The 26,255-nt window shown below is 40.0% G+C and overlaps 1 protein-coding gene across 7 annotated transcripts in view; it reads left to right on the plus strand.

The window, feature by feature from the left end:
• LOC118221529 (protein FAM135A-like) overlaps nt 1-26,255 on the plus strand; it is an 84,954-nt gene that overhangs the window by 30,481 nt on the left and 28,218 nt on the right. For 4 of the 7 annotated variants that reach the window (XM_035406663.1, XM_035406667.1, XM_035406665.1 and 1 more), the window contains 10 exons: nt 2,755-2,928; nt 4,799-4,925; nt 5,887-6,040; nt 10,777-10,854; nt 11,641-11,690; nt 13,392-13,550; nt 13,734-13,807; nt 14,931-15,085; nt 15,327-17,538; nt 25,966-26,126. In XM_035406663.1, the coding sequence (XP_035262554.1) occupies nt 2,755-2,928; nt 4,799-4,925; nt 5,887-6,040; nt 10,777-10,854; nt 11,641-11,690; nt 13,392-13,550; nt 13,734-13,807; nt 14,931-15,085; nt 15,327-17,538; nt 25,966-26,126 (3,344 nt within the window). Of the gene's footprint in view, nt 1-2,754; nt 2,929-4,798; nt 4,926-5,886; nt 6,041-6,257; nt 10,265-10,776; nt 10,855-11,640; nt 11,691-13,391; nt 13,551-13,733; nt 13,808-14,930; nt 15,086-15,326; nt 17,539-25,965; nt 26,127-26,255 lie in introns of those variants that run through there. The other 3 variants (XM_035406666.1, XM_035406668.1, XM_035406669.1) reach the window with 3 other exon arrangements.

Consider the following 26,255-nt stretch of genomic DNA (forward strand, 5'->3'; position numbering starts at 1 on the left):
TCATAGAGAGGGATGTTATAATAAAGTTGCAGTGTACCCCTCATTACAAAGGCAAATGCACATTTGAGAGTTCAGTGGTGCAAAAACCATAGGCACTGGTCTACAGAGATGTGGAAAAAAGTGATATGGTTACAAGTCATCCTTCACCATATTCTCGACAAGTGGGCAAGTGCATGTGTGGGTACACCAAGAGAACGGTACAGGTCTGAATGCTTGACCCCTACAGTGAGTGGGTCCAGTGGCTCTGTTATGCTGTGGGGGCATTTTACTGGCATGGTTTTGGTCCACTTGATCAATGCGAAGTTATTCTGAGTGATCACATTTATCTTCTGATGAAACATTTCTATCTTGATGGGAGTGGTCTCTTCCAGGATGACAGTGTCCCCATCCACAGGGCACAAATGGTCACTGAATGGTTTGCTGAGTATGAAAATGATGTGAATCATTTCCCCCAGGTACGTCAGTTTTCTCCCACAGTCCAAAGACATGCAGGTAGGCTAATTGGACACTCTAAATTGCCCATAGGTATGGAGTATGTGAGTGAATGGTGTGTGTGCGCCCTGCGATAGATTGGCAGCCTGTCCAGGTTGTATTTCTATCTCTTGTCCATTGCACACTGGGATAGGCTCCAGCACCCCTCTAGACCCTGCCCAGGATAAGTGGGTCTAGATAGTGGATGGATGGATGGATGAACACCCATGGACCTACATGTTAGACAGTGCTCTCCACCACCCTCATCAGAACACCAAATGAGGGAATATCGTTTGGAAGAATGGTGTTCCATCCCTCCAGTAGAGTTGTAGAATCTATGCCAAGGCGCATTGAACCTGTTCTGGTGGCTTATGGTGGCCCGACACCTTACTGAGACACTTCATGTTGGTTTTTTCTTTAATTGTCACCCGTCTGTGTATGCATCACAGGTGTTTCTGATTAGTCAGGTGTGTTCAGTTGCTTCCTTAGTGCAGGTTTAAGAGAGCATTTAGTATCTAGATTTGATTCTACCCTATTGATTCTGTTATTGGCTTTCGTCAACATGAGTTATGACTATGAAAGTCAAGGAAGCCGTTGTGAAATAAATACAAAAAACTGTCTGAGACATAAGCCAAACCTTAGGCTTACCAAAATCAACAGTTTGGAACATCATTAAAACTAGAAAGGCCGGAGCCAACACCATCGGGCATTAGGACATTAAAATGCAGATTACTCCAACACCGCAAATGCAATACGCTCCTCCTTCCATGACTTTTCCTAAATAGCTGGGCTTAAAAGAACTGCGTTCTTAGAATACTTTGGTTGTTGACTTCAGCATGGAGATCAATAATTGTGAGCATTGTTGTCATAGAAGTAATGGTTTTATAACGCCTCCAACGTACTTTAAGTTTTTCATTGAAGCGGCGACTTTGGATAAGTAATAGATTACAGGATGGCAAAATCATGCAAGCGAATGCGACCAGAGGAAGCAATTACTGATGAATGACTTCATCATGGACCTGGCATGCGACCTGTGTGAATATTACATGAAGCTGATGAAAGAAACAGCAGCCGCCAAAGCTGCCATGATCGCAGCATCACCTTGCACACCCATCATTCCTGGGAAGAAAACTCAGTGCCAGGTCAGCAAATACCGTCGGAATAAGGCTAAGGACCACTGCGTGAAATGCAACTGATTGGTGTGCAGTCCCTGCTCACATGAACAACCAAAGTTGTGCATTCCCTGAGGAATTGATTGAGGAGAAGAGAGACAATACATATGTAAATGCTCAATCGAAATAGCGGTAGCAAAGGGAAGGGAGGAAAGTAGTTTTGTTTGTGACATTTTCTGTGGACAGTAGTTACTGACACATCCTCACCTGCCTCCTGAAGAGTGTTTCTGATCTGTCAGACGGGTGTTTGAGGGTTTTTCTTCATTTTGGTGAGAATTCTTCGGTCATTAACTGTAGAGGTCTACCAGGCCCTTTGCGATTTCTGAGATCACCAGTGTTCTTTTTCTTCTTAATGATGATCCAAACATTGATTTTGGTTGGCTTAAGGTTTGGTTTATGTCTCTGCCTGTGTTTTTGAGCTTCTCAGCTTCATAATGGCTTCCTTGACTTTTATTGGCACAACTGTTGTTCTTATGTTGGTCCTTATGTTGACAAATGCCAGTAACAGACTCCAAAGGCAATCACAGGCATAGAATCAAGAGTAGATACTGACAGCTCTCTTTTGTCTGCACAAAGGATCAATTGAACACAACTGACTCATCAGAAACACCTGTCCAAAATATTATAGTGCCCTGACATGGGGGGACTATGTATAAAAAGGGCTGTAATTTCTACATGGTGAAACTACACTGTATAAACCTACCGTCTAATAAAAACTGAGCTTCTACACTTCAACCACATTTGAATTGTCTGATTACAAACCTAAAATTGTGAAGTACAAAGACAAATCAAGAAAAAAATGTCTCTGTCCCAAATATTATGGAGCTCACTGCACATATGTATATATATGTGTGTGTGTGTGTGTGTGCATACATGCATACACACATTGTATGTATACATTGTGCATGCTGTGTTTACAGGTATTAGCACATACTGCTGTAATACAACATTTTAATTAACTTGACAGTCTGTGTGCATGTGTTGTAATTCTATTTGAAATGATACATTAAAGTAATTGTAAATGTTACTGTAACTTGTGTTTTGGCTGCCTGTGTTTCTAATTCTATTATGCTGGTCACCCGACCAACCCTCTCTGTTTCTCTGCACGCAGGCCAGAGGATATGAGTTCCCTGCCAATGATCAGCAGCCGCACGCTTCGATTGCACTTTAATCTTTACTGTGGTGTTCACCAGCATGTCAACGTCATGTTTGATTATTTTCACCTCTCAGTCGTCTCTGTTACTGTCCATGGGTCCTTGGTTGCTCTACATCAGCCCCTTGTAAGGTGAGTTTTCCACAGTGGCATATACAAATTCAGTCCAGTGCAGATTTATGTTTGGTTAATGCAAATACTGATGTAAAAGTCTTTTGTCTTATAAAAGGTGGAATTCCGGCTTTGCTGTAGCTGCTGTAGTCTAGACTGCAAGACTATTTTGTCTAACTAACTAGCTAACACTTGAAACAACCACGTAATCAGAAACATTTTGGCATCTATATAAGCAATCCACAGTGTGACAATGTAAGTTTAGCTAACACAAGCTGCGCCTATACACAGATTGCGTATATTTCATAATTTAAGTTAATTAGCTAGGTGACTGCTAATGGATATAGTACAGTAAGTAGTAAGTAACTATCTAACATTGTTATCTAGTGTTAACTGTGTAATGTTATGTTATCAGAAGCTCACTTTAATATAGCTGGCTAATTCTGAGAATCTTTTTTAAGATCTATTCAGCAGTATTGTATTAACTTTCTTGCGCCCGTTGAGTCTGATTCAAGTCTCTCATTGTCAGGTGAACATTCTCATTGGCGGCTTCACTCACAGTTCGCCAGCTAAAATTTCGCAGTTCCATATAAATGGCTGATGAGGCTCAAGGATATTGTTGTATTTAGTGTCATTTGTCATATTGAACTGAACGTGATTTCTCTGGAACAAAGTGGAAAAACTTAACCAAAGGCCATAAAATATACATATTATATCATTTAATTATTGAGGAGCCTCCTTTGATTCTGTGTCGTAAAGTTTCCAATGGAAATTTTGAACGGGAAAAAGTGCTTCTTGAACTTGGCTCCGCTCTTCTTCAAACAATGAGAATAAAACCATAATCTATATTAACGGTCTTAGCACATGGTTTAAAGCAGCGTTTCTCAACCCTGGTCCTGGGGACCCACTGCCCTGCATATTTTAGATGTCTCCCTGCTCCAACACACCTGATTCAAATGAATGGGTCCTTATCAGGCTTCTGCAGAGCTTGATGACAACCTATTCATTTGAATCAGGTGTGTTGGAGCAGGGAAACATCTAAAACATGCAGGAGGGCAGTGGGTCCCCAGGATCAGGGTTGAGAAATACTGGTTTAAAGCACATAGACTATTTGAGCACAAAGTAAGGTGCAAGGTTCAAACGGGCAGAATGTAATGGCTCAATTAATAGGTGTCTTCAATAAACCAATCAGAGCGTCATCTCTCATTCCCTTTAAAGCCGCCTACGTTAGCACATGTTTAAAAAAAATAGCTTGGCAGCTACTTCACTAGTTACTCACTGGATAGCGTGTTTGCCTATTGGACGCTTGGACGGGTGACAGGCACTGGTATGAATCCCCCCTCAGATTCTAACTCTTTCTAACTCATTACTCTGGCTTGCTAACTAATGACTGCCTAAAATATAAAAACTATTGGTTTTGCAACTGTATAATTTTTTCAGGAAACTCTTATATTTCTGGAAATACAATAAAATACGCCCGCACTTCAGAGTTTCATTTTGGAATTTTGACCGAGTTTAACGTTAGCTACATGCCTTGCTTATGAGTCCACAGACCGAGTGTATAGCGTTAGTACAGTCAGTTCCAAAATTAAGTACTCTGTGTTGCAATTTGGTGCTGTAGATAACGTTACTGGTCATATGGAAACCGGTGCAAGCTAGTACAGAGTACAGTAGTTAATGTTTCTACTGGGTGAAACTCAGTGGTTACCATAGTTATTTCTATGGGAAACTTGAAAAGTGCTGAACTGTCACTGCCCTGTATGCCTCACCAACCTGCACCCTGCCAACCCAATCATCTTGGACAAAGGTACCAGCTCACCACCATTAGGTTTCTAGCCTATGCAGTTCTCTAATCACTCAAGGCCATATATTATTTTTGTTTGATTTGCAGTTTTCCACGGGCAGTGAAAAGTACCTGGCTGAACCGCAATGCACCAGCACAGACCAAAGAATCCGTCATCCCTACCCTGGAGAGTGTTGTATTTGGCTGTAGCTACACTAAACAGCTCTCCTCGGATGTAAGCTAACATCACTACAGGGTGCTACAATGACAACACTATTGGAAATATAACCTTGTTGCTCACAGTTTCTTCATGCTTGTTATTTTAATCTAACCAATTATAATACAAACCACATCCTAAGGCAGAGGTGGGCAACGTGGACCGTATCCGTTTCTGGTTTTCATGCCAACTTCTGGCCTTAATTACTCAATTAGCCCTTAATTTTTACGTCATCTGATAGTCTTGATAAGCGCATGAACGACAGACGAAGACTGTTTTTGTGTCCCTGAATGAAACGTGTTACTATGATCTAATCTACGAGTGAACCAGTGTTGTTGTATACAGCCAATTGGCTCATTTAACCAGGGTAATTGGTGGAAACAAAAACAAGCATACACACCAGCCCTCCAGGAACGAAATTGCCCGCCCTTGTCCTAAGGGATACACTGTATGTTTTTTCCTTTTTAATACTTTTTGCCCCTGTGGAATGTTCAATGATGCTTATGTTGCAATGCTTATCTGACCTCCAATGCCAATGTCAAGACCTTGGTTTTGAAATGGTTTTAGTATTGAGTGCACATTTATGATTAAAGTCAAGTTTTTTTTCTTCAAGTTTTTAGATGTGCCGAATATAGGCGCAACTAAAGTCAGAATTTATTTAAGCTATATGACTATATTCTGAAATATTTAGAATGTTCCTATAAGTAAATCATGTTTAAAAAAAGTGTCTCATTTTGTAGCTTGATTTCACCTTAATGTCCCATGTTTTACAAACACATGAAAATAGTTCTGTTGGTGGGTGAAATTTGATTTAGTTGGCTGCAATATTTCTGTCTGTAAATAGTAGTAATAATTTCATGCTTTGATTAGCCCAAATATCCATAAAGCAGTGTATGAACATGGTGAACACATATCTTACATATAAGTTGCAGTTGTAAGATTTTTTCCCCTTCTGACAGATAACTGTATAATTTTACAGGGCAGGACATCCATTGTGTCGGAACACTGCTTGCAGCATGCCTACAGTCTACACTACAGCCTCTGTGCCAGTCTCCTGCTGGCTTATCAGGGCCTTTTCAGCTACTTCATTACAGTAACCAAGGACCTGCACTCCTCTGTCAGAATGGACCTAGGTAAGGATTGTCAGTTTGCACTGGTGACTGGTGTGTGTGCACGCATGCGTGTGCATGCATGCCTGCCTGCCTGCCTGTATGTGCATGTGTGTGTCCATGTGTGTGCACGTGTTAGTGTGTGGATGTGTGTGTTAGTCATAGTTCACTTTCTGGGATTTTTTAAATGTTGCTTTAGTGTATGCTTCCAAATGGCACCAACTTTTTTTGTGTGATGAAGAATATTTTAGATATTTACTAAAGTTTCTGATGAACTGTCAGATTCACAATGGCTGGTATTGAGGTGTTTAGTGTTCGTAGTAAAAAGCAATTCAGGACAATTTGTGTATTCAAATTAGATGTTTTAATGAATATGCAATGTAATTATTCTGGGTTGGAGCTGAATAGATCCACATTTGGTACTTGTGCACACAGGTCAGCTGCAGCAAGGGTTTCCTGTCTGAACTTGCTCTGTGCATTTCATGTGTGCTGCTCCTAAAATACAGTTCAGCTAACTACAAATCAGCTTGTACAGCAATGTTATGCCTCCAGAAGTTTCTGGAACTTTTATTAACACCTTTTTTCATTAAGAATATATATTGTAGTAAAAACAAAATAAAAACTTTCCATAGCAGGGTCAGGCTCATAGTCGATAATATGTGTAACTCTTGATATGTGTTACTTGCTTTAACAATTAGATGATGGTTAATGATTCTTTGGCCACTGTAATGTGACCAAAAGTGTAACAGCATATGTCAGGTACTTATTACATTCTAGGTAGAGGCAACCGGATTTTGGTCTAAAAATCTCCTGATACTTGAGGGAGTGTCTTTGTATCTAGCTATGTATTCTAACAAGGTTCCCAATACCATTGAATGCTAAACAGCCCCACACCATCTAATATCCACCACCACAAGGGGGATTGGGTTCTTTTCTACATAAATATCCCTCTTTTTATGTCAGACACACCTCTGGTGTTTATGGCCAAAAAACGAATTTTTGTCTCATAATGTGACCTGTTTCCAACCTGATTCAAAGTTCTGAAAATGTTTAGCTCCAGGTTCTTGGGTTTTTGTGGCTTAATGACGAGAGAGACTTTCTTCTGGCAAGCCTTCCAAATAGCTTTTTGGTATGGAAGTGGTGTCTAATTGTAATTGTTGGAGATCTGGTGACCCCATGATACAACCAACTTCTGCAATTCTCCAACTGTGATCCTTGGTGACATTTTTGACTCTGGAAGCATCGCCCTCACTGTGCTTGTGGGCAAAATACACTTGTGTTCTCTTCCAGGCAGGTACATCACAGCTCCAGTTGTTTTAAACTTCTTAATTATTTTCCTAGTAGTGAAGATGGGTATTTCAGGGTATTTCTTTATAGCCATTGCGTGATTTATGAAGGTCAACAACATTTCATTTCATTTGCGTGTTCTATCTGTTGAATAACTAAGGATTTTTTTGTCACTTCATATTTATACCCCAGTGACAGGATGTAAAGGATGACCATTTAAGAGTTCCTAAAGACTCTAGTGTAAAAAAGATTTTCTTCTTCATAGTAATTTATATGGGTGACAGTAATTGTCCATCCATCCATCCATTCTCTAACCGCTTAGTTCAAGTCAGGGTTGCGGTGGCAAAGGGGCAAGCAGAGCAGCCCAGACGTCTCTCTCCCCAGCGACAGCGCTAACTCATCCCGGTGGATCCCCGGGCGATACCAGGCCAGCCTTGGATATAATCCTTCCAGCGTGTCCTAGGTCTACCCCTGGGTCTCCTCCCCAGTGGCCGAGCCCAGAACACCTCCAGAGGAAGGTGCCCAGGAGGCATCCTTTTCAGATACCCAAACCACCTCAACTGACTCCTTTCAATGTGAAGGAGCAGCGGTTCTACTTTGAGGCCCTCCCGGATAGCTGAGCTCCTCACCCTATCAAAGAGAGTAAGCCCTGCATTGCTGCACCTAGACGGCCGTTGATCTCCGAATCCCTTTTTCCCTTACTCGTGAACATGCGCACAGTGGTCAAAAAGAGGCAAAGTACTGTAAGTGTGGGACTCAATGCATATTGAAAGGAGATAATTCCACACAAGTGTGGTTCCTGTGTTAATTAGTCAGTTAACATCTGTCACTCCCTGGCCCGGGCGAGGGTAAATGTTGCCGAATAAGAGGTACAGGAAGCTGATAAAAACTGATGGCACAGCCAAGTTGATTATTTTCCCAAAAAAACAGTGTTGGTATTTATTTACAGTGGGCGGTGAGTGCAGAGATTTTTACAGTGATAGTCGACTTATCGTGGTGACATATAGACATACACAGACTAACAAACAAAAGATTTCAGGTTGCGAATACTTTCAGGATCACTCAACTTCTTTCTTGTGATCAAAAAGAGGCAAAGTACTATGAGTGAGGGACTCATATTGAATGGAGATATTTTTGTCTGAGACCTCATCAATTTATTGTTCGAAATATCTTTCACATTAGTCTTTTGTATGCTTGTCTGTGGGTTTTGAACGAGGTTCCAAATAAGCCTAGCTAATAAAACGGTTGTAATTAAACCTTGAAATCAGCCCAATTCCTAATATTTCTGATACTTAGCTGACACTTTATTAGGCTTTGAAACACAGAATTATCAGAGGACCTTGGAGTTCGCAGAAAAAGACACCAAGTTTTAATTCAGCCAGAACTTCTTGCATGCCCTCAGATCTGGTCGTTCCAGATGTGAATTATGATGGTAAAAAAATGCAGTAGGATCTGACCTCCCCTAGTGAAACTAATCCCGTATGGACAGGGCTTTTGTCTGACATCAGCACATCAGTAGTGAGTTTTGCGATGGAAGAGGAGGGCCAGAATAAATCTCCAAAATAATCCTGTTTGAATTTTATAATGTGTGAAGCTGCATAGTTCAGTCTTTGCAGAATACAACCCATGGTTTAGGACAGATTGTTGCTAAATATGGGAGTGTGTCAGACTTTAGTAGTCTTGAAGTCGTCTGTATGGGAGGCATACGGAAACCGTATAAGAAAAAATACTATTTAACATTTGCCATAGCTAATTTTAGCAGCAATACGAATCCCTGTGATTTGAGCAAACTAGTTTTGCAGTTAGCGTTATCTCTTTGAGCTCGGTAATTACAAGTGACAACACAAAAGTCATAGGAGCTGGCTGTTCATGTAGTTGTCCACTCATTCCAGAGGGAATTCATAATGTTAACTTTAGCTCCGAGAGCGTCCAAGTATGAAGCCTATTTATGGTGTGGTCTGTGGCTCATGAACACTGACTAGTGCTAGCTGGCTCCACTCCGCACAGTTCTGTGATCCATACGCAGTTCAGTATCCATGGAATTACTTAACGATTGTGTTTCTTGTAGGCTATTCATCCGTGGTATGCATTCCACAAATCAGAGGCATATGGTGAGTCATATATTAACCAACCAGAGTCAAGTGTTGAATAAAACAACTTGGTTATAACTTTTTATTGTATCATGTCAAGTAAAATCACGCATCGATTCTTATTCTTATATGTATTTTGCATATAACTGGGTTGAAAATGTGACAGTAAATCCTTTAGGTTGATAGAAAAAGGCAGAAGTTTTTCCATTATAGCCTATGGGGAAATTGTGAGCTGGATGCACTGAATGCCATATTGGTTTCTGCTGCTTCTGACTCCTCTTGCCTCTCCAGTTCCTATATATGCTCTATGGCCACGACAAATAAACACAGCAGCAGCAGCGAACTCCAATCAAAGATTCAGCCAGAAATAATATATAAACATGGTTTGTGGATGTAAAGTATGAAACGTCCGCGTGTGTTCATAACATAACGGTGTTCGTGTGCACTTCACAAACCGGAGGTGATGATAAAACCAGAGGTTAGTTAGCTAAGCTAGCTTAGCATATGTTTGAACGAACGCATGAATGAAGGAAACATACTTGTAAACAGACAAAACGATGTGCATGAGAGTGACATGAGAAATGCAGCGTTTGTGTGTGTGTATGGGCATAGTGTATGTTTTAAACTTGCCGCTTCACCTGGGACGACTATCTTGTCACAACATCCCACGTGTACAAAAATTCTGGGGAGGCCTGGTAATCATGGCTATTGGGATATTTTATATATTGCTGATATTTTACAAAGAAAGGAGTCCATGATGATGGCATGAAACTACTGAGGGGGAGGCATCAACAATGGGCAGCTGTAGTTGAAAACACATACCCCTGGAATGTGCAACCTTTGCATTAGTTTGAGGTTCAAGAATAAACAGGTGAGCAAATCTAAAGTTGACTATGAATTTCAATGTGGGGTGTGAGCAGGCAGTTTAATCAATAATGCTCCATTGATACACTCTATATATATATATATATATATATATATATATTAGCAGAAAGTGTGCAAAATGTTTTGAAAGGATATCTATTTTACTAATCCTCTGCACCTCCTACTTTTTTATTAAAACGACTCGCTGCTTAGCCCACATAAATTATAGTAAAAATTTAACCTGCAATTAAATCAGAGCTGCCTAACATCACGAGTCTAAAAACCTTTTTCCACTTTTCTTTTTTTCTTTTATTCAGTCATGCTTTGTAACATTTCTGTAGTTCAGCACATGCTCTAACCTTAATTGCTGTGCAAGGGCTCAACACTGGTTCTAACACACCTGCATTGATCTGACCCTCCACATCGCTTATATTTGTCAGTATGCAGCTGAGCTCTAATCCAGTTTAAAGGTCAGTAAAGGAAAAGTAAATGTGCCTATATGTATAATCCCATAACTAGCCAAGCCCAGCATGCAAGCCCTTTATGAGCGAGTACTTGGAAGACCCTATCCCCGAAGCCAGAGAAACATCTACATAGGTATGTCCCTCGTCCCACATTCTTTGTATCAACTTGCTTTTAGCCTTTTGAAAAATTGTTTCTCCTTTTTTGGCTTACATTTATTTCCCTCTTTGACACAACCTTTTATTGTCTAGGCATAATCTGACGCAAGGAATTCTCATTTACTCCCTTCTTCTTGTCTTGGTTTGGTGTTTCTTTTCAGTAAAATTCACGGTGTTTTTCTCTTTATAGTTAAATCAGACAGGTTCTCCACAGTCAGTGCAGAATTTTTTCCCCTGGACCCCAGACTGTACTCCTGCAGTTTTGTTTCCCACTTTCCTTTTCTATTTAACTTTGTCATCAAATGATTATGGTTATGATTTATTGTGCCTAATGATGTCATCACTTTAAAGCCCCTCAAAGATGCAAACAACTTCTTATGTAAATCAATGATTTTGTCTTGAAATAATTCAACTCATTATCATTGACAGAAAAATTAGTACCATGTATGATTTTGTGATGCAACTTTTTCAGTTAATTTGAGCAATCAGTTGTCACAGCCTGAGAGGCTGTCCAACAGAATATGTCCTAAGTGAGTTTATCCTTGCATCATTTTTAAATTTGGTCCAGATTTTGTGGGAATTACAGTTACGGTCTTGCACTGGTGCTACACTGCACAAGGCACCGTGTGAACTCACCGTGTTTTGGATCACCTCAGAAATCACAAATGGAAGATCTTTTGCTAATATTTGCCTTGGTGACTTCCTGTCATTTTAAGAACGGAGAAGCATTTAGTGAAGAAGCAATTGTAAATCTGTTTTTCAGAGAAACTGGACATGGATGCCCGACTCTCTGAGCTATGTGATCAAGTAAAGGTAAGTTTAATCTTTATACTCCTAGCTACAATTTCTGAAGTACATGGGAGATGGTAAATATGGTCTAGAAAGCTGCTTTGTTGGTCCAAACACTTAATATTATATGCTTCATGTCAGAGTGCATTATATATTAAGCACAGAGTATGTATACACTTCATCTTGTCTACTTCATGAAATTATTTGATTCTGCAGCTTCTTAACAAATCGTAGAAATGAAGAGGGTGATGAACTTCTGCTGAAATTCCGCATGTTATATTCACATAAGTGGGTTCAGTAGCAGATTCACACATTTTTCTTTTGATTCAGTTACTTTGGAAATACTCGCCTTCAGCAGAAATAAACTTTTTTAATGGAAATATTGTTGATTCTTTTCATACCAGTCAATGTACATAGTTGTCATTACTTCTTTTGGGTTTCTCTGAAAATGTTCACTAAATTGATTATATACTTATTAGTTGGATTATTAGTAATTCGAGGCAGTCAAAAAAGTTGAAGGTTAAATTCAATTTAAAACTCTTTTATGATTTCAATAGATTTTAGCACAGTGAAATTTATTTGCTGGCTGAAAATATGTGTTTATTCACATCTTTCTCTACTGTGTGGAATTTAACTTTAAAAACATCATCAGAATTTATAAGAAATTAGTGATTAGGCATTCCAAGTTAGAAATAGAATTTAGAATCATTATGCAAATTGGAATACAACTTGGTGTACCATCTTTGTGCTAGTCCTTGACTAAATTTGGAAGGAAAAAATTTTGACTGCTGCAAACAAATGAGCTTTCAACATGGATGACTAAATATTCTGTCCCAGGAGTAAGCAGTACACCCAGTTTAATTTTGATCTGGTGAAAACATGGAATGACAAGGCAATGAATATTAATTATTTTCAGCCAATTATTCTGTCTTAAAAACAATAAAAAATCTTCTCAAGAACCATATGAGATATTGATAAGAACTATGGTAAGTTGGACTTAGCATACCAGTTTTATATAATTTGAAAAATTATGAATCAAACAAGTATATGCTATAAGTCTCTCAGATTTGGACATGGTTTCATACAGATTCCACATTGAGATGAACACTACAGATTGATTAGCTACTGTATTTGTGTCCTTATTTGTAAACAAAGACATTTCCTTCAGTTTATATGGACACAAATAACCAATCAATTTGTAGTGTTTGTCTCAATGTGGAATTTGTTTGAAACCATGTCAACATCATTTTTAAATTATGTATGATTCGGTGGCAACTTCACGTTTGATTCTATAGCATTATAGACTTTTGTAGAGATTAATACATTTTTCAGTGGATTTTTATCCTTGCTCATATCCATGACAACAGTCTTGAATTGGTTAACATATTTTTTGGATAATTTTTCATGTGTTAATAAATCTCATAATATGTGGATGAAAGCTGACAGCAGTTATAGTGGCACACTGAAGAGCAGTCGCTGTAGTGGAATCAGATTAATTATGCATAATTAAGCTGAAGTGTGTACATTTTCCTCACTTGCTCTAGAATACTGTGTGAATTTTCTGAATTGAGGCTACCCCCCCCACATTATGCCTGTCAGTTGAAAACGTCAATTATTTTATTGGGCATTCTATGTTGGCATCTGTCATGTGTGCCTTGTGTGGTTGCTGTGTATGCAGCATGCTCATTGGGTACCTCTGGTGGCTGGGATGTTTCTCTCCTGCAGCAGAAAGCAGATAACCCTGATGAGCTTGCAGAACTTGTGAACATGAACCTCGCACTGCTCTGCTCCATGCTGATGGCCCTGTGGGGGCAATTTCTGGAAGTAGTGTCCCTCCAAGAGGATGTCACCTCCCTTCTTGCTCGGGAGCATCACGCACTCAGAGTATGATACCATGTCTTTTGTACAGAATGTGCAGATTAATGTGTAATTTTACCTTTTACCAACGCTGGTGTAAGCACATGGTAACCACTCCTTATAATGCAAATGAAGTAATGCAGCAGTGTATTTAGACAGAGAAACACAGTGTAAAGCTACTTTGATACATTAGTGGTCCTTCTCCTGTAGGTACGAAGGTTTGCTGAGGCTTTCTTCTGTTTTGAGCACCCAAGAGACACTGCTTTGGAATATCAAGAACTACAGTAAGTTTCATATAAAGCTTTGATAAATCCACAATTACTGTGCATCACAGCAGGCCCAAGCAACCAGAGGGAAAGTCATTTGCATGCATGACACAATTTCCAGTTTGCATTAACCTGTGTATGTTGTATGAACTTCTGTAACCCAAAATACATTTGGTCATCTCAGGTAAATGGGTTATACAGTGTGAAGTCAGCTTGTAACTGGCCTTACATCACCACTAAAGGAAACTATATACTTTTAAGAAGAGCTCTTGCAAATGTTTAGTTTTGAGGGAAGTGGATACGTTTATAGCTTTTATTCAAAAAGACCACTCATTCAGGAGATGGGTCAAAGATCCGGAGACATACCCCTTTATTTAATCAAAATGTATTGTCATTTTTTGTCAAAGAATAGGACTGCCAAAACCAAAAACAAATGAATCGCGCTCCTGCACTATCCTGTGTTTCTTGCCCATAAAAGTATTTGCAAGAGCCCTACACAGCTAATACTATATCCTAGTTGTGTAACTGTCAGATAGGCATACAGTGTTCAGTCACATTTGTTTCTTTATTTTATAAATCTTTGAAGTGTTAACAGAAAATCAGCAGCTTATCAAAAAGGCAACTCATGAGGCTGTCTGGGAGACTCAATTCTTTGTACGGGAATGTCCTCCTCTGTCCATAATTAAAGCCTGACCAGTACCAACTGTGTCCAGGAGTACCTCAGTGAAACATAATTAGCCATGGTATTGCTTTTGCTTGGAAGAGTTTATGTTGCCATGGTGTCAAGCAAAGCAATTCTAGTGGACTACAGGGTGACAAAAGCAGAGGACGGTTGCAAGATTTTCGAATGTCTGAGCTTTCTCATCTTGACAGAGGATTGCAATGTTGGGCCTAAAATGTGGTTGGGCATTCATATGATGAAGAAAAATGATTATTTTTTTACACATTGGCATTCCTCTTATTGTCACATCCTCACATTTCCATGCAGTACTTAAAAATTCTACAGAGGAGAAGTAAATGGTGCCCTACCCAGTGCAGGGTATTACATTTGTTACAGATTGGAAATACTTTGACAGACAAGCTGTAAAAGCTCTTGAACATACATAGCTCTCCTTTCTGATGGTTTCTTGCTTGCCCCTAGTGCTCACAGCCACTTACAGATCACCACAGCAATCAAGAACTCAGCCTACTTCCTGTCTCTACCTCCTCTGCCTGTTGAGTGTGCTGACCTTGATGGAGATGTTAATTCTTTGCCTATCATCTTTGAAGACAGGTACCTGGAGTCTGTTACAGAAGGTTAGTTCAGCCTCTGAGAAATTGTGTAGATTTGGCATCCTTTTTAAACTGCCATCCCAATTCAGTATGCCTGTCCTGTGATGACATGTCTTTGTATGGGTGTTTTTCTTGAAATAAGTTGTGTTATATTGTATAATCTGCCAGTAGAAAAAGCAATTGTTTTATTCAAGTGCTAAAATGTATATCTTGTAAAATATACCATTCTATTAAACACAAATCAACATTCCTTTCTTGCTAAAAGATCGTGATGTGCCATGGCTTGGTGTCCACCATACAAGGAGCAGCTCCATCGCCAACAAAGTTGACAAGTCAGACCTGAAGGAGTGCAATGCTTTGGGCTACCCTAACCCAGACCCCAAACTTCACCAAACAATGATGTCCACTGCCTGGCCTGGTGAGGATGAAAAGCCATTAAAGCCACAGAAGGGGAAGCAAGAGGACTCCTTTAAGTTCAGGGGAAAGTCTGTAAAGATGAGAAAGAACATCAAGACAGAAAATTCCAAGAAACTAGTCAAACAGAGTTCTAAAGACTCAGTAGTTCTTGTTGGCTTCAAGTGTCTAAAAGTCTCTCTCACTGAAAGCAGTGGCAAATGCAAAGAAGATGAGTTGCCCAATCAAAAGGAGGAATGGGAGGCTTTACTGGGGAACTCTAGCGGTGATGAAAGGACTTCCACTAAGCAGTTGAATGAGCCAGAAGTTGCACCTTCCCTTCCATATCAAAATTCCATTGAATCCACAAGTGTCCATGTAACTAGCACTAAAAGAAAGGGAGGTGGTTCCTTTACTAATGATTTGAATTTGGCTGTAGTGAATAATGCCCAGACTGGAATTGGGACTGCAATTTTAGAAAGTGAAGCAGTGCATAAAAGTGAACTACCATGTAGCCTAAAGTTGGTCCAAGAACCTGAGCTGGTCCCGAAACCTGGGGTCAGGCATATTGAAGTGAAGCCAAGCAACAAAAACCCATATCAAGGGGAGAAAGTGACTGTCATAATGCCTTTTCAGACTGACATAACCTTCCAAGGTGACATTTCTGATGTCACTCAAACAGACTGTACAAAATCATTACTCACAGAACGAGATTTTGTCTTTGAGAAGAATATAGGCCTAAAGTCTGATGAAAGGCTGCCAGGACTCAGTCAGGCAGGTGTGTCCACAAAGGAGATTCACCTGCTGGTGGGGGGTGACTCCATCAAGCTGGCAGACATTGGGGGGCCCTGTGCCTCATGCCACCTGTCAGACTCAGGGATTGAGAGTGAGCCTAGTTCTGGGTGGGCAGTGGATGAACAGGGTCACCAACCAGTAGCAAGGGCCTTTCAGGCCTCTCAGCTGATTAGGCTGGACTCCACGGTGAAAAGCAGTGGGGTAGAGAGTCTTTTTACTGAAAGTACCAGTGCAGTCAGTGGTATCCAATCCTCCCTCACGTCCATCAACTCCCTGCCATCTGATGACAATGCTGAGGATGGCTCTCGAGAATCCATGACACCCGAGGGTCATTCCACATTAGATGGGGTAAAGGGAAACATCTTCAGAAGGGATCATGGCAGGAAATCCAGCGTTGTGGTGCAGGAGCAGAATGTGGTGTTCTCTGGGAACATGGATGGTATTCCCAGCACCAACACTAACATAATTGGCACTACAGTCACAACCAGTTCCTGCACACATGGCACAGCCACAGTCTCCAATGTTTGCACAGAAGAACAGAGGTGCAGATCAGCTTTAATCAGTCTGAGAGCTCAACCGTCAGCTCCATCTTGCTGTGTCCCTATATTCCAGGATGCTGCCTTGGACACTCCAAGTTGTTCAAATATTGCTCTGCCTGTACTCACTACTGAAATCAAACACAAGGAAGTGGATGAGGAGACAAGTGATGTAAAAAGTTCCATAGAAGCAAAACAGGAGAACCTCCCCAGGGAGCCTCAGACAACATGTCATTCTAGCACCTCAACCACAAGTAGCACTGACATTGTCAGACAGGGCCTAGTCGAGAATTACTTTGGCTCACACTCTAGCACTGATATCTCTGAGATCAGCCCTGTGGAGACTGCTGTAGTCACCCTGGGTCAGGTGGCAACAGTAGAGGAGGAGGAGGGTGAGCCAGAGCATGAGATGATTGAGAATGGCTACTATGAGGAAGAGAATGACCATACCTATTTAAACGATGTTGAAGGGGCAGACTTTGGGCACTGTGATGGGGTTGAAGAGGGAGAAGAGAGGGGCTCTCATTTAGAACAGCTCAGCATGGAGCCCTTCCGTGAAATTGGAAACCTTCCTGGTGTCTGCACCCGCAGCTGCCTCTCCTTTACTTGTGCATTGCGGGATTCCCCATGCAGCCTGGGCTGTTCTCGGGGGAAGTTGGATGCTGTCACCAGACAGCCCTGCCATGCCCCCTCCCCTTCTGCTTCTGTCTCTTTGCACTGGTACAAGAATGCCCCCACCGCACAAATGAACGCGTGAGTACATCCACTATTTCCAGCCACAGTAGATCATACTACAGTGTCATCATTACTACCATGATACGTCCTCACATTGCTCCAGTGTGAATTAGGTACCAAAGGCTCACATTGTGGTAATCAATAAAAGCAGGCAGTAACATTTTACATTCTTCCTGTATCAAAAATCTTTCTCATTGAATCAAAATGAGAAAAATGTGATCAAAAATCATTGAACCAATTGCATTGCACTGATCTCTGATTGTTTGAGAACCAAGCCGATGAGATGTATATCAGGTTCATATAACGACCATAGTAGCGTCACTGCATCATCACATGACGAGGCCTCGCCACATTGTAGCTTCAGTTTGGTCTCCAAACCACGGAGCTACACAAGCTCGCTCACAAATAACCTACAGCTACTAGGGTGTACAGCATCTAGCTTATTAGCTAAATAGGTTTAAGCCTGCTTTGGCTCACACAGCCTATAACCAATGGATGGGGAGCAAGCCAAATGTAAAATAACTAAAGCACCTGTTAACTAACCTAGTTAACCAAATACAAACTAAACAATCATTTTGGTAACTATTTGTGGCTGATTTCCTAGGTTTCGCGATGAAATTTTGGCGTAAAGGCTGCATTGAAAACTAATTGTCAAAGTCTTTGCATTCTCCCTATCTGACGTGATTTAGGCTGAACGGCTCTGTGTGGTTAAAAATAATTTCTCTGGCAGTTTACACAGGCCAACTGAAACCAAGTTTCCCACATGAAATAAGTTAAGAAAATATGCCGCAGTATGTCGTTTAGGCTAATATTATACCAGCAAAACGTGTCTCTCAAAATTACATTTAAGGTAGCACTTTACTGTGACAGGCAATTTCAAGAGGCCACCATGGATAGCCTGTAATCTTTGGCAATACAAGATTGAGATGGCAGGTATGCCATCCAGCCAAGTTATGCATTGGCGGGGCGGCATTGGCCCATACCTATGCAGCACCAAGAGTTCGGCGCTTTTCAGGGTTTCCTACAGAAATAACCACAATGACCACAGACTCTCAGCCCTTAAAAACATTTCTGTACCTTCTGACTCCATTTCAACTGACAGAATTCACAAGCAACTTCACATGCCCACACAATAAAGCCCCAAACTAAAGGGATTTTGCGTTTTCCCCTTCTTCTGTTTCCTGCCTGATTACATCATCACAAATGTTCCAAGCCCACAAATAATATGTCTCCCCATTGGACATTTAAGGTACATCAGCCAATAAAAACACACAAAATGACATACAACACACTTTTTTACTAGTAACAGCTTAGTTAGGTGGCTTACAGCTAATGGTGTAATTTAGCTGTTGTCGCTAGTTAAAAATTACAGCAGTAGCCATTACACTGCAAAAGGGACAACAGGACCATATTCACGTTATATGTCACTTGTGCCAATCAGAGAAAAACCATGGGCAGTGGAAAAACCACTGTTTTGAGAAGGCAGTTCTTTTATAGTTCTTATACAGTTCTATGCTGCAAACCACCTACCTTTTGGAACCGGTGGAAGATACCATTAAGGTAAGAGTCAGAGCCGTGATATATTTATTGTTCACATACTAATTTAGTCCAACAGCAGCTGAAGATCAAGGTGAAATGGATTTTAAACACATGCTATTTAAAGAGGGAGGTGGTTTTAGAGTGAAAAATGCTTTTAAAACATTGTTGTGTGTTAGCCAAGACGAGTGATTAGGAAACACAAAATAGAGGCCAAAACCTTTTGCCCAATGTCTTTTGGTCACCCTTGGCCACCAGGAAGTTCTTAATATTAAAGGTCCCAGAAACTGGATTCAAATTTTCTTAATATTATTTCAAATTTTTAACCCAATTTTAACCATTAAATTGTAATTAACACTATTTCATTATTGTCACCTGTTCAAGGACAAGGACAGGGTGAGGATGTATTCTGCAGTCATTAACATTCATATCCATAAGACACGTCATCTGTATACCTTCCTCATCGCTAGCTAGGTTAGAGCCAGTTAGAGAAGATTGTCCTATGCAGTAAGCGTACACTTCTAGAGAAAATGAAATAAAGCAACATAAACTAGGCTTTGCCATCATATAGTTGAACCTGAAGATCATTCAATGTGTAATAACGTTGTAACCTTGAGCTACTGTACACTAACATTAGACTCAATAGCAGTCTCAAACTCCGGACATTACACCCCAAAAAAGAAAATCTATTATTCTGCGTGTTTAAGCTTGAAAGCTATTCCGTGTGTGGCCTAAGGGAAAAAAATTATGACTGGATGTTCATGTTCAATCATGTTCAACTGTATCCTGACCTAGGTCATGAAAAAAAATGACTGATTACCATTAGTTTTTGGAACATTGCTGTGGGGATTTGCTTCAATTCAGCCACAAGAGAATTTGTGAGGCCATGCACTGATGTTTCGTGATAAGATCTGGCTCACAGTCAGCGTTCCAATTCATCCCAAAGGTGTTTGATGGGATTTAGGTGAAGGCTCTGTGCAAGTTTTTTGCACACAAAACTCGGTAAACCATTTCTTTATGGACTTTTGTGCATAGGGGCATTGTCTAGCTGAAACAGGAAAGGGCCTTTCCCTTCACTGAAACTAAGGGGTATAGCCCAAGCCATGAAAAACAACCCCAGACTATTATTCCTCCTCCACCAAACTTTGAACAGGTAGCGTTCTCCTGGCATTTGCTAAGCCCAGAATCGTCTGTCAGACTGCCAGATAGTGAAGCGCGATTCATCACTCCAGAGAATGCGTTTCCACTGCTCCAGAGTCCAATGGCAGTGTGCTGTACACCACTCCAGCCAACGCTTGGCATTGTGCATGGTGATCTTATGTGTACAGCTGCTCGGCCATGGAAACCCATTTCATGAAGCTCTTAGCGAATGCTTCTTGTGCTGATGTTGTTTCCAGAGGCAGTCTGGAACTCTAGCGAGTGTTGCAACCAAGCACAGACTATTTGTACATGCTTCAGCAATTGGCGGTCCTGTTCTGTGAGCTTGTGTGGCCTACCACACTTCGCAGCCGAGCTGCAGTTGCACCTAAGCGATTCCACTTCACAATAACAAAACTTACAGTTGACCGGGGCAGCTCTAGCAGGGCACTAATTTGACAACCTGACTTGTTGGTAAGCTGCCGTGTTATGACAGTTCCACGTTGAAAGTCACTGAGCTCTTCAGTACGAACATTCTACTGCCAGTGTTTGTCTATGGAGATTGCATGGCTGTATTCTTGATTTTATGCACCTCTTAGCAATAGGTGTGGCTGAAGTAGTTGAACCCACTAATTAGAAGGGGTTTCCTCATACTTTTGGCCATATAGTGTACATTCCTGAAGTGTCAGTGTGTGTGTCCAATAATTTTTATCAGGCCTGGGGGTACATACCGAAAAACAGATGTGACATACACAATGGCATATTGGTGCAGTTGGTTGGTACAGCAGGCCATCTGCAATATTTGTGTTCAAATTTCTTTTTGGTCTGTATATTGAATCATTAAAACAAAATGATCACAAGAGGATAACTTAATATGCTGCACTTGTTACATAAAAGTAAACTATACCACATTATAATTAAAGCTTTGCAATTGCATACAGAGCATCTTCATTTATTTCAGTGACAAATAATATTTTTTAGGACATTCAATAAAAATATTAGATCAAATTAATTTACATTAGATTAAACGAAAGTGCCCTGGAGTTGTTGAGGTCATTGCTATAGAAGGGAAAAATAGGGACACACCTGACTATTTTGCATGTTTTTTGTGGGTTTGTGCACCTTGTGCTTTAATGTTAACAATCCTCTAACCTTTGCAAAAAATATTAGCACATCATGAACACAGGAGAAAAATGTTGTCTGTCCCCGTGTTACTGTTTTTAAAAAAATAGTTTTAGGAGGTGCCGTGTTTATGTTCGATTCTAATATGTTAAACTGCTTGGAAGCTAACTTTTCCTGTCTAGCTATGAGAGGCAATATCCATGTAACTCTAACAAGCTAGTTGATCATTTAAATAAAGTTGATGCAATAATATTATGTTGGATCATGGCGTAACATGCAACCATATCAATACAATGCGATAACGTTAGATTTTGCTATTGTCTGTGCAAACAAGAGACATACTGCCATTCCACAAGAAAATATGAAATATCAATAACTTACTTTTACTTTGAGATGCCTTGGAGAAGAAAGATAAAGCCAGCATGTCTGTTTTTACACCACCTGTTTTTTTTTTCAAACTGTTAGCCGATGGCGATTGTGCAGATTTTTTGTTTCTCGGCAGATACCGACCGCTGGCCGATACATCGGTGCATCCCTAACCTGTATAGCTGCAAGCACCAATACACAGGGTCCCAGCACGCTCAGCCAATTTGTTGCCACTTAACAGGTTGCCAATCGATTCCAAAATCTCTCAGTCAAACTGGGAGGTGCCCTGTACCACTTTCCTGTACCAAGTTACATAGGTCTGAGCTATGTGGTTAAGCTTAAACTGAGTACAGGGAAAAATGGTTTGTGGCATTTCCAAAATGGTGGTAATTCAGTATAGCAGCAACAAAAAAGGTACAGATTTATGTTCCAGATGAGGAAGTTCTAGATCACTAGAGCAAGCTTTAAATATCTAAAATACAGCAGTGATTTTTTCATGAATTTAGAAAAAAATACTGTGCTCTATAGCACCAAAATGTGACTGAATTGTAGTGCTGTAGTGCTGAGCTTGGTTTGAGAGTGCTAATGTAGCTGGAAAATTTCATTTATTTGTGTCAAACCATTTGGAACTTATTAGCATTTTTGTGGTAAGTTACGCTCAAATACATTTTATTGGCTTACTGTGGCCATGTTTTTTGGAATATCAACTTTCTTTATAAAACTTTTAAAGAGAACTGTCGACTGACCATATTACTGCAAGTTTCATGCAAATCGTTCAGTCGCCTTCGTTAGAGATGTCGTTTAAGCATTTTTCAGAGACTTCGGAATAGCAAAAAATCTAACCAGATGCACTTCCATGGTCCAAGAGACTTTTTTTGTCCAGTGCATGGAGAGGAATGTAGGGACACTAGTCCCATTTTTCTGTGACAGTTGGTTAAAAAGATATGATCATAGAAATATTGAATATTTAATTGCTATGGTGGCTCTATAATAGAGACTGTTGGGGTCCTCATCCTTAAATTTTACCAATTTTCAAAAGTTTTTACCAGTCCAAACTGACCTTATAAGCCTAAACCCGGGAGAAAAAATATATATAACTACAAGCAGCAATTAATGGGTTCCAAGCAACATTAGGTAATTCTGAATTTTTAATGAGTAATTGCACTCATTGTTTCAGCCTGACTCCGTCTACTACACAATTCAGAAAAATGCATCCTGTGGTGGGTGAAATTGCTGTGTCGGTCTCATTTGCATTAAGTACTCTGTATGATAATTATTTGTACGGCATAGGCTCATGAAACATAGATCAGACTCAAACAAGGCATTGCAGATCAAATATGAACCAAGATTCGGCGATTACATGGCCCATTTCTCAAATGTTTTCAGAAACATATTTTAGTGGACCATTCAGGTGGAATATGACAGAGTTTATGAACATGCCAGCATGTTTCTCCAGTTTGAAAAGCGTTGGGCCGAAACCAATCTAGCCAATCAGGTGCTGGCAGTGTTTCATTGTATTATAAAGTAAACTGACAAAATTGTGGGCGGCAACAATTTTCTGACTGGACTTGATTGACATCTACGTGATGTAGTAGTATCTCCAAAGAGGTAGTGAAATATCACGATTGGGGCAGGGCCAGAGTGGAATGCAGAAAGCATTTTTCAAATGAGGGCAGCTCTAAGACTTTTTTTCTGATGATATTATTTTAGAGATATAAAAATTATGGCATTAAAATGTTTCATTATAAAGTAGGCATAAAAACACGTTAACGGATTTTTAAAAAAAAGTTGTCTTGGTTGAATTTCCCTTTAAGCTGTAAGAACACATATTTGGATGAATGGTATTAAAATTTTCAGTCTCTGTCCCAAAATTTGGCATTGTAATCCCAAGCTTAGAATTCAGTATACATACAAGTCATGATGATCAAGCCATTGCTACGCCTGTCACATGCCCGCTGATAACTGATTGGCAGATAGCAGTCATATTTTTTCAGTTATGACTGTACATCCAATAGAAGACTAACACAAAGGCATAGCTTGTAAAGTTTCAACTTGATTGGTTAAGCAACTGAGGTACTACAGACATATTTATTTTCTTCTTAGCATGACAGCTGTTGGCGAAAAGGCCGCCAAAATTAACATGCTGACTCAGAGGCACCCACTGCATATATATGGCAAGTTTCATAATGATCGGCAGTGTCAGGCTTTTTTTTAAAAAACAGCTCTGGCATTTGCGATATACCGGCCATATTTTTAAACCCAACCCCTATTCACCCTTTGCAAAGCCCAATTCCTCTTGCTTACTGTTGCTATGTCTGTCAAGCTTTCTGTGGCCATCTAAAGCACACAAGGCATTTTCAGCCATGAAAGCATGTGAACTACCAAAGGAAATATTAAGTAATTTTTGTAAAAAATGAATCTCGCTTTCATTTTTTCTTTTGGCAGCATAACAGCCTAGGACTAGTTTTCAGTAGGTTTTCTCAGAAATTCTAAATGGTGGAAAATAAACCTGCATATTTGCTATAGTGCCCCTAATGGCTGACCGCTCCCAAATTTTACATAGTAGTACCAAGTCAAGAGGTCAACATACGCACAAAGTTTCATGATGATTGGCCATTGCGAAGCCTCTCAAATGGCTGCTGATAACTGATCAGCTGATGGTGATGATAAGCACCAGATATTATTAAAAAATTAAATACACCAGCCAGTTGGAAGAAGTTTTCATATTATATGATTCATAATGCTAAAAAATAAGCCGTAAGAGATCCATACTTGATGTGCATAAGAAAGTTATTGTGAGAATGTTAATGTAAAACAGCTTAAATCGACATATGATGCTAGACTGAATTGCTCACTATAGGTGGATTAGAGTAGATGCTAAGGTGGGAGCTAAATTACCTAATGCTGTCCGTCTGTAGCCATTGATAGTCTTCACACTGTTATCATGTAGCCCATATTGTCTAATATCCTTGTACTGGATGCACAGGGACACACACAATTGTTATCAGTCTTCTTGTGTGAAGTGTAATTTAGCCAAGATAGCTAAATTATTTTCAAGAAAATGCTCTGGTTGTTGGCTTTGGAAAGAATCCTCCAATTTCGATCACCACTGGCTTAAACCTGAACGTCAGAGTCAGAGTCATCTCAGTCATTGAAAATCTCCTTTTATTCAGAATCAAATATTTCACTGCTGTCCATTTCTGTCATCTTTTCATCCATAAGGTATAATAGCAGAACTGTATGTCTTCCATGTATTAGGCAATGTCACGCATCACAGGAATAATTTTCTGGCATGACTTTGGGTGTTTTTGTCAGGAGTGATCCATTTGTCAAACATGAAGCCGTACTAACTACAATTTCAGCTTAATTTAATGAAAAGCCTTTAGACTAAGATGAATTGGTCTAATTGGGGGATGCCTTTATGTGATGCTTACCCTTTAAGGTTGATGGTTAGGCCTACCATCCAGAGCTGTCTGAAAATCATGGAAAGCACTGACTATGGGAAACCGAGGAAATGGAAAAACAACAGGGAAATTCACTGACAAAAAATGGCAAAAATCACGGAATTTGTGACATGCAACTTCCAAGAAAAACACCCAGCCATACTAATGACTGTATTACTGTATCCAGTGAATGATTCTGGTAGATCACCATCTGCAGTATACAGAGTGAAACTGGTTCATTCAACCAATTAATGCAGAAATCTGTGGTAAACTGTGGGTGGACGATTCTCTCCAGAATTCTGCAATTCAGCAGACATTTGGCTCCAACTGTATTTATTATTTTCTTTCCCTCAGCATCACAATAGCCTCTTTCATGCTGTGTTATATAGCTTTGGCCTTTGTGTTGTGTATGTAAATGTATGACTTCCATGATAATTTGTTGCCACATACAAACAAACATAAAATATGAATTCCAGAACCATATGCTTATTTCCTGACATGCAAGAAGTTCTCACATTTTTGGTGTGAAAAGTTATGTTCTTGATCAAGCATGTTCTTGTTTGTGTTAGGATTTTTTAAGAAATGGGAATAAAATGTATACAAATACAGTACATTATCAGTGTAAGAGATGTGTAGAGAAGAATACTCAGATTTTTACCTAAATCAGGTCACCAACTTGTCTAGGGGATCTGGGGCAAAGATTATTTAATAATGCTAGAATCCTTTATGATATTTCCTAAAAAAGATGCAATGACACACTTATTTTCTTTTTTTGTGATATTCTCTATTACAGGAAATAGGTGAAACATTCTGTGTTTTCATGTATATTTTTCTTGGTCAGCTTTGTCCAGGCTAAAGAGGACTTGAAGCAACTGAAGTTACCAGGTTTTCTGTACAGTAAGGTGCCTGACCTGGCCTCCAGCATCCCCTACTTCAGTTTGGAGGAGGAGGAGAGATCAGAAGAGGGAATTCATCTCATAGTTTGTGTCCATGGCCTTGACGGTGAGCAAAAAAAAAAAAAAACTTTTAAGGTGATCCTGTTCATATAATTGGGATGGCAGGTATGCCATCCAGCCAAGTTATGCCTTGGCGGGGCATGGCCCATACCTATACAGTACCAAGAGTGTGGCA

The sequence above is a fragment of the Anguilla anguilla genome, chromosome 2 (genome assembly GCF_013347855.1).
Source record: "Anguilla anguilla isolate fAngAng1 chromosome 2, fAngAng1.pri, whole genome shotgun sequence".
NCBI lineage: Eukaryota > Metazoa > Chordata > Actinopteri > Anguilliformes > Anguillidae > Anguilla > Anguilla anguilla.